The 9,672-nt window shown below is 28.1% G+C and overlaps 2 protein-coding genes across 2 annotated transcripts; both read right to left on the bottom strand.

The window, feature by feature from the left end:
- Positions 1 to 892: 892 nt before the first annotated feature.
- On the bottom strand, positions 893 to 3,130 carry LOC129292308 (CASP-like protein 4D1). Its single transcript, XM_054929884.1, has 3 exons — positions 2,937 to 3,130; positions 2,165 to 2,300; positions 893 to 1,099 (listed from the first exon to the last, which is right to left on the bottom strand). The coding sequence occupies exons 1-3, from the start codon at positions 3,128 to 3,130 to the stop codon at positions 893 to 895; spliced, it is 537 nt and encodes a 178-aa protein (XP_054785859.1).
- Positions 3,131 to 5,137: 2,007 nt separating this feature from the next.
- Positions 5,138 to 7,747, bottom strand: LOC129292309 (CASP-like protein 4D1). Its single transcript, XM_054929885.1, has 3 exons — positions 7,563 to 7,747; positions 6,120 to 6,255; positions 5,138 to 5,374 (listed from the first exon to the last, which is right to left on the bottom strand). Exons 1-3 carry the CDS (start codon positions 7,745 to 7,747, stop codon positions 5,138 to 5,140), a joined length of 558 nt encoding a protein of 185 aa, XP_054785860.1.
- Between the last annotated feature and the right edge of the window lie 1,925 nt (positions 7,748 to 9,672).

Below are 9,672 nucleotides of genomic sequence, written 5' to 3' on the forward strand. Positions count from 1 at the left end.
AGCCTATTGTCCAACGGTCAGAAGCTACCTCGTTTGAATGTGTCCTCTGCATATTCTGGGGATTCAAGCCATGATGTTAAGTACTTTTTTTTTTTTTCCCGACCAACTCATGATGGCAAGTACTTGAGTGTCCAAAAATACGTTTTCAAGTTTTACAATTTATCCAGTCAAACCAATGGACGTAGACTTGCTAAGGGTTATTACCGACAATTTTTAGGACAAAACTTCAAATTTTAAAAAGTGACAGCCGTAATAATTAAAATGACCTAAAGGAGGTGTCCCAATAGTACTTGTAACCATCATATAATCTCTAATATAAGGTTCCAAATTTAAGTTGAGGCGGACAATTAACCTAAAATATTAAGCAGTCTAGTATCAAAAAATAAATTTATTCAGTAAAACAAAAACAAAAACAAAAGTTTTACAATTTACACACAAAAATTCACAATGAACAAATACAATTTAATTAAATGACTAGATTGAGTGACTGAAATTTTTTTCCTGAAAAAAAAAAAACTAATAGTTGACTCCACTGTTTGATTGAGTTGAGCAATTTGAATTAGAAAAACTTTATACCCTTAATATTGTATATATTTAAAGTGTTTATTTTCAATTAAATTAAAATATATAAAATTTTTTATATTATTTATTCAATAATAAATTTTTTATTAAAATTATTAACACGTCAAAATTTAATTATTTTAATTTAATTGAATAAAAATACATTATTAATTGATAAATCAAAACAATTATAGCCCCTAAAAATCAAATTTGTATAGAGAAACACATGGTGACAAAAGATCTGAGTCATATTATTGAAGAATGAACAATAATACTTCGATCAATCCAAATCCAAACCAAGCATGGATGATGATCTTGAATGCAGAAGAAGCTAAACTTTTTTGGGCAATGCATAGGAAGCAAGAATAGACGATGTAGCTGTGAACAGAAATCCAGCAAGGAGAAGGCTGGCTGAAGCATTTGCTTTGTTAAAGAAACTGTCGAAATGAACGTTTAAAAATTCAGTGAAGGTACTGTGCACATCTAGGGTTGCACCAAATCCGGCCGCAGCACCGGTCGCTAATAAGTATGATATGATCTGCACAAGAATTTATACAAATTAAGGTTATTTAACAAGCAATGCTCAATTAGATCTAGTAATGTTTAATCATAATTTTCTTTTGTTGTCCTCTTTTGTTTGGTTGCTACTATACTTTATTTTCATTTAGAAGAAAATTTAACAAAAATAATATTTCATTAAATATATTTTTCAATCTTACCATTCACTTCTAATTATAGATACACTCTGTCTCTAATGTTTCATTAAATTATAGGTATTTTTAAAAATTTATATTTTTTATTTTGAAAAAATAATATTGTAAAGTATATTTAATTAGTTTTATTTATATACATAATTTTATTTAAAATTATCTTATAAAATGGACGGACGGAGCTCGAGTATGATACTGCCAAATGTTTTGCCCCAAAAAAAAAAACAAAGAAAAAGAATCACAAAACCAAATTATATTTAGCTCGTAGGGGCAAGAAAGAAATAAAATAAACATTAATCCAATAATATTATAAATGATTCGATCACAATTCACAGCCAATAATATATCTAATGATTCCACAATTGATGTATTTTAAAATAATTGTGCTCTCTGTGTGTGTCATGAGATTCCATGCAGAGATTCACATTGCTTTTATTAACGTACCTTTTTTTTTTGGCCAAATTAACGTACCTTTGAAATTGTAATATTTTTATCTCTTTTATAATCATTGCATTTAATTTATCATCACAATCACAACTAAAACCACGGTTTAAAATTACGGAAAAAAGGCGTTTATAGAAAAGACTAATGGTTAATAGGTTAAATTTATGCACATTTTTTCAAGTGTTGTTAACTTAAATCATGAAACAAAAAAAGTCTCAGCCGAACTACGATACAATTCATACTTTACTATTGACTCTATTAAAACAGTTTCCTTTCAGTTACATATCATATATAGTTTTATTGAACACTTAACAGCAAACACTGAAAATATATAATCGTACATGTTGGCTGGAAAAAGTCATATATTTAACTTGAATAGCACCTAAGAATTTCACTAATTAGAAGTTTTTTTATCCATTAATAATTAATAATGGCATGATCAGCTGTACCTCGTCACCAGAAAAATCAAGTAGATAGCCAAAATCACCACTTATAAGACGTTTTCCTGAGACCACATGGAAGATTGAGAGAGCCATTTGAAAGAAGTTATACGCAAACCCGATGATTATTGTTACCATCATATATCTGCAATTAAAAAAAAATTATTATCATAATTATACTTGTTCATTACAACAATGTACATTGAATGGGATATTAACTAAATCTACATATAATGCTTGCCTCGAGTTTCAGGTTCTCAGGCGTCTGCGTAATTTAAAATGATTATGTAATTTCTTCTTTACCTTTTGTAGAGGCATGTCTGAATTTTACATATATAATTCTATTTTTAATGGAAATTTTAAAAATATGACAAAAATGTAATTGTCATTAGAGAAGAGGCAATTAAACTGTATTTTAAAATAATAATTGGTGAATTTTTTTAAAAAAAATCTTTCAACAACTAAATAAAAGTATTTGTAGCCCTCAGTTTTCCTATACAGTCTTTACAAGTTTTTAAAATAATAGAAAGGAAAAATTTTGTATACTTAACTTTATATAACTAAGGTGCTTGTTTTTAATTAAATCAAGACATGTAGTTCATTTATAAATTATTTATTCTATAACAAACTTTTGTTATTCATATTACTAGTACATTAAAATTCATTTGTCTTAATTTCATTGGATAAAAGTATATTAAATAAATAATGCTAATTAAATACTTAAATTTTACTCTAAAAAACACTCCACAATACAATGCTGTGAGCATATAATTAGACGAACCTATAGGAGTGAAGATCATTGAACTTGATTTTATAACGTTCGCCGTCGTCCGAAACTTCACTTCCCTTATCAATGGAAATGAGAATAAGAGCAACCACCAACACCACCATGCTCATGACCCTCAAAACCAGAAGACCAATTCCTGAAATCGTTAACGACGACGACGACGGTTGTCTTGAGGCTGAACTTTCCATGGCAGCCTTATTATTAGTTTCCATTGAATTTCAAACGCATTATTCTGTGCAGAAACTCTTGTGTGTCCTGCATCATTTATAATATAACCTAACAAGTGTCCAGGCCATACTAGTGTCTTTTTACTTTCGTTTTGTTACATATAAGACAAATCAATTGGCCAATGTATCAATGTGAAGATTTAATTCCTTAGGAATAAAATAAAAATAACATCAGTACGATAATGGAATGGCTTACTTTGAAAGTAGCTCCATTGGTAACAACTTGGCATCCAAAGCTTCATAGAAAATCTCGATAGCAACTTTTGTTGAAGAAATAACGCATTGATATGTATGGTTGCCACCAAAGCCACATAAAAACTATCTAGTTTTGTTCTTTTCTGTAAACATGCTCTTGTTCAAGGCATTAGCATTTAATACGGTGCTCCTTCCCTCCCCATCCTAAATACACTTCTAACCATCTTATCATAGTCAATATAAAGGACATATAGTTAAATTATTAAAATGATCTAAGATAAAAAAACTTTTCAAGTTTACACATATTTAATTAAAAACAAATTAATTTTAAAAGGCAAGTGATGTAGAAGGGGAAGGGGGAAGGGAAAAGATAAGAGAAAGAAGATAGAGACAGAAAAGAGCAGAGGAAAAAAAAAACAAAGAAAGAAACTTAGAGGGAAGCAAATCAATATCAATTCTTATTTATTCAAAAAGACATATAAAGCAAATGCATTAAGATGTTATTTATAGACCTTAACTTAGTCCTAGAAAAAAAAGTATTAAGAGAAAAATATTTTATAAATCCTAATAATTAGATGGAAATATTCTAAAATAATTTAAAACAAAACCTAGTAATCTAAAATATTACATTTATTAAAATAAAATCCTAAGATCATTCTAATAAAAAATATTAAATATAATTGATTCTGTATCCCATCAGTGAGTCCTAGGAAATTATAAAAACGGGTCATTTTAAAAAAAAGTTAATTAATTATGAATGCTTCATATTTTTATATAAAGTAACTAACAAATAGAACTAGAGGGAGTATTGTTTTGTGAAAAAAAAATGTAATATTAAAAAATAAAAAACTTAATATAATTTTACTAAATTATCATTATTGTAGTTTCTTTCATTTTCAATTTTATGTGATCACTAAGTACTCTGGCTCTACTTATATGGTAGTTGAATGAGGCTTTGTGGTGCATATAATAAGACTATATTGATTATTTGTTACATCTTTTCTATTCTAATTCAATTAATGTTGATGACTTGATGCAGAAAAGTAAGAAACTTTTTAAATCTTTCTTTGTAGGAAATGAGTATTTAAAAAATAGATGTTTATATATATGTGTGTCCCTATTATTACTTGCTAAGAGTAGAAGTGAAAGAAGATAATTGTCCATTGATCATATAACGAAACAGTCAAATTAATGGAAAAAAAAAAACAGAAACAAATTTACCAATTAACCCCTTAAATAGGTTGACTTATAACTCTAAAATGTTGATTTGTAAATTATTGAGGTCAACTTTATCATTTCCCGCACGTCATAAATGACAATTAATATTGATCATAATTTTTTTCTATGATTTTTTTTTTTTTTGGCATGGAGCATCTGGTACCCTTATAGGTTTGTTAAGATAACTTTTTATTTGGTGGGTTTGATGTGACTTTCCTCACGGCTAAGAAAGGTGAATTTAAATTTAGCAGGCTCATTGATGGCGACACTCTTTTGAGCAGACGATTTTGACAACAAAAAAAATTGTCGAATTAAATTTTATTATTCTAAATGTCACCATCGTTATATTCATTAATAAATCAAACCAAGCACTACAATTATTGGCAATTAAATCTGGACAAACAAATATACATAGCCACCGAAGAAACACTAGTTACATATATTGATGAACATACAAATCCAAGTTGTGATAGTCCATTATTGGATTAATATCTATATCTATCATTGAATAGATAGAGGAAAAAGAAATAGTTAATGAGATGAATGCAATATAATTCAAGCATTATCTTCCACAAGACGCTGATCAGCTTTTTTGGTAGGCAAAGCAAAGGAAGCAAAAACAGAAGCTGTGGCTGTAAATAGAAATGCAACAAAGAGAAGAGCAGCTGAAGCATTGGCCATATTGAAGAAGGCGTCGATAGGAACCAATAGCAACTCCGTGAAGGCCCTTTGCACATCTTCGCTTGCACCAAATCCCGCCGCAGCACCGGTTGCTAATAGGTATGCTGTGATCTGTCCACAACAAATTTTTAAAATTATTTTGTTTCCATGAGGGGAAATAATTTTTAGCCAAAAGCTAGAAATATGGGTTGAACTTATAGGGTTATCTTTTTAAATTGTTTTATCAGGCTTGGCTTTGAAAATTGGGAATTTATTTTAATATATAAAAGGGGTTTTGAGCCTAGTCTTTTTGTGTGCTGAAAAAAAAAAAGACTTTAGGCTCAAGTTACCCATTTAAGCCCATACTTCAACATTAAAAAATACGTTATTTTTATATATTTGGATTAAATTTAAACTTTAACATATGTGTTTGAAAGTTATGACTTGTATTACTTATTTTGAGTGTGAGAGCATCCTAATTTGTACATTAGAATATTAGTGTATAATATAATAATGACAATTTAATTTTAAGAAGTAAAAAATATGTTTAAAAATAAAGGGCATTCTGGGCCTTGAACTAAATCAATGAGGGTCAGATTTAAATATTGATTAAGACATTTACAAGTATAACAATCTCAGTCCCAGAGTGAGAGGTCAGTCGTAGTGATTAGCAACTAATTAAGAATGCCATATTTCCAATTCATGATCTTTAAGCAAAAGATTTTGAAATCTAAATTGTCATTCTCCCTTTGAAAACTAATTAACAATGAAAAAATGTGTACTCTTATTAATGCTTAAGAAAGTCATATCAAGTTTTAGTAATTGGAAGTTTGTTTCCTCAATCAATTTCTTAACTAATCGCAAGCATGTGATGTACCTTGTCACCAAAAAAATCAAGATGATAGCCAAAATCGCCACTTATAAGGCGCTTGCCTGAGACCACATTGGAGATTAAGAGAGCCATTTGAAAGAGGTTATAAGCAAACCCAATGATTATTGCAGCCAACATGTATCTGCATTAAAAGATTATAATTGTAATTAATTAATGCTTGTCAAATGGCTCATAACCTTCATAGAATTCATATATTTTATTTCTCATAATCTATGCATGCATGCTTGCCACAAGTTTCAGGAAACGATTTGAAAAGCAATATCCTCCTTCGTTAGAAAGGGGGAGATTCTCCTATTTATATATAGTCGATTCTCGTAATAGAAAATTGAATAAGATCAAATTATCATTATATATATAATTGATCCTTTCATACGATCATGGACATATCATTTCTTTAAATTTAGTTTTATTTAATAATAAAATCTGTTGCAATATCATGCTTTTATCTTTTTTCTTGATCTAAAATATAACTTGGAAAATAATTTTTTTTGAAAAATTAATATGCTCATTCCCATAATTTTTCTCAATTTTAAATTAAATCTTTGGAGTTTATTTTATTTCAATTCTGTCCCGATCCATTATATGTGTTAATATGATAATATCTAAAGATTAGAATTCTCGAATTTTTCTATTAAAAATGATATTAAGAAATTTTATGATTTTACTAAAAGATTTTATGACTTTAGAATTAATTGCATAATTGTTATAACTCAAAATTTATATAATTAGATTATATCTTTTAAATAATTTTTGCATATAAATAATTTTAATAAAAAATTAATAAAATATGAACATTGTAATACTAAATCAGATTTTTTTTTTTGTTAAAAGCATTAAATCAATTTTTTTTTATAAAATTCAAAGGCGTTTTTGTTTTTGGAAAAGTTAATTACTCATTAATAATTTTAAAATTCAGGGGTTAATATATCTAATAAATCAAACTATAATAGTTGTACTAAAACAAAATAAACTACAAGAAATTAATTCAAAATTAAAGAAAACTGAAAGGACTTGTTAATTTATGTTCCTATATATATATATATATATATATATTACGCAATCTTTTCTCTATGTTTAAAATTAATACAAGCCTTCATTAAAATTATACTTCTTCTGATTCCTAAAGAAATTAGTTCAATCATTAACTTTATCTAAAAATAAAATAAATTTTTGATTTTATATATATTTAAATAGGAAATTTTCAAATTTATCTCACATTCTCTCTTATATATTGTTATTCACTGGAGGGAGTATGAAGTATTTTTCACTGTTAGCAAAACACAAACAACTCTTCTTAAACGGAGTTCTCTTCACATTCTGACATTCTTAAAAGTACATTGATCATCCAATAATCGAAATAGAGTGTTTTCTTAAATCAATCCAATAATCTGTGACAATACAGTTGTGTATATGTAAATAATCACGTACCTATAGGACTGAAGATCATTGAACTTGATTTTGACACCATCATTTGCAAACACTTCAGTTGCCTTATCAACTGAAATGAGAATGAGAGAAATCACCAGAAACACCAAGGCCTGACCCCTCAAAACCAGAAGAGAAGTTCTTGAAACTGTTGACGACGAAGATGGTACTGGAGCTGAACTTTCCATGGAAACCTTATTAGTTTGCTCTCAATTTCTGAAGTTTATTTTTTTTTATTTTTCTGTGCAGAAACTCGGTATCCATGCACCATTTATAACCTAACCAGTGTTTAAGGCCATCGTTTCCTTAGTTACATATGAAACAACTCACCTGGCCCACTGCATCAGTCTGAAGATTTCCTGAGAATAAGATAATACATTGGAATGGTCTTTCTTCGAACATAGCTGCGTGACAACTTGGCACAAAAAGATTCATGGTGAAACCTCCAAGCAACTTCTGTCCAAGAAATAACGCATCGATCTATTCGCGCTGCGGAAGCCACAAAGAACTCTCAAATTTTGTTCTTTTAATTTCTGTGCAAAAGCCCCAATTGTGTAAAGTCCTTAAAATGAGTTTTTATTTTTATTTTTATATACTTATTATCATAAACGAAAAATTCATCATATAACCATGTATCTGCATGCATTTATTTTGAATTAATCAAATAATAGACCATTTTTTTACGCTTACTAGCTTCTTAGACATATATTTTCTTTTCCCCTTATTTTTTAAACGTTGGTAATTAAGCAATTATTGAGTTAAAATTTGTTAGAATTTTGAACAATATGAAGATATTCAAGATTAATAAGAGAGTTTTAACCCTTAAAAATTGAATTAAAATCAGTTGAAAAGATAAGTTAAGAATAATGGAGCAAACGAGGGATTAGCACTCCAGAGTGCTCTTATTGTTTCACTGAATTTAGAGTGTTTTAAAAGCTTAGTTGCTTAATTTTACATCGCTTTAATTTTACTTTGAAACTCCTACCATTGATTTTTGTTTGTTTAACTTGAATGAAATTAAGAAATTTAATGTCTATTTACCAATTAACAATTGATTCTTTATGAGAATGACATTGATATATCATTAGCTACTTTAGGCCCTGTACATTGGTGCCAATTAACAATTGATTTATCATTTCCCTATTAATCCTCTAAAAGTATTTTATTGAATTGAATTATTATTGAAATTTTTTTATTTAATGAGTAGTACAATTTTAATATATTTATGTGATTCTAATAACATTGTTTAATTTCACAATTATATTATTGAGAAAACTTGTTATTTATTATCAGCTTAAATATATGTTTCATTATCTCATTAAGTCATTTTGAATTAAATTTATTAGTTACTATCTTTATATTTTTTTATTATAATTTTGATTGGAACACTACTCACCAAAAATTTTTTTGGTCTCAAATATTATAGCTAACTTTACAACTCTTGTGGATCATTGAGGGGCCTTATTATTTTGGAAAGAGGAAGCACATTATGAATATCCCATTTTGGTGAAATTATATTTTGTATTATACAATTGTAATTTAATGCTTCACATACACCATAATTGGATCCTAGGTTATTTTGTTGGTATATAATTTGCTAATGTGAAGTTAGTCTCCCTTGCTAATTTAGTTGATAGGTTTTGTTATTATAAAAATTTTTAGAAGTCCAAATTATAAGGGAGATTTTGTTGAAATTTTAACAAAACATTTGAAATTCTACAAACTTTATTGTTATATATAACTTATATATATCGATAATTTAGCTTAACCTCTTACTAATTGAGGCTTATAAAATGTGAGTTCATCTCATAGTTCATGCCGATCATATCTAATGTTGGCATGTGACATAGACCAATAAAACTTAGTAGACAAAAATATCAGTGAAACCATGTTTTTATAAACCAAAAAGTCTTGGGCATATACCAGAGGCCTTATTAGTTAGTTATACCCCTATAGTTTCTATTGTTAATGATGGTTTTGCACATTATCGATCATGCGCGCACTTGATTTTAACAAATACTTTAAAGATTTTGTCACAATCTCATAGGAGCGGCCCTACTCCACATTTTTATAGATGTTTTCATCAAGTGTGCTTATAATGAATACACCATTC

This window comes from Prosopis cineraria, unplaced genomic scaffold (genome assembly GCF_029017545.1).
Source record: "Prosopis cineraria cultivar Desert tree isolate PC_DT_omini unplaced genomic scaffold, ASM2901754v1 PC14, whole genome shotgun sequence".
Taxonomy (NCBI): Eukaryota; Viridiplantae; Streptophyta; class Magnoliopsida; order Fabales; family Fabaceae; genus Prosopis; species Prosopis cineraria.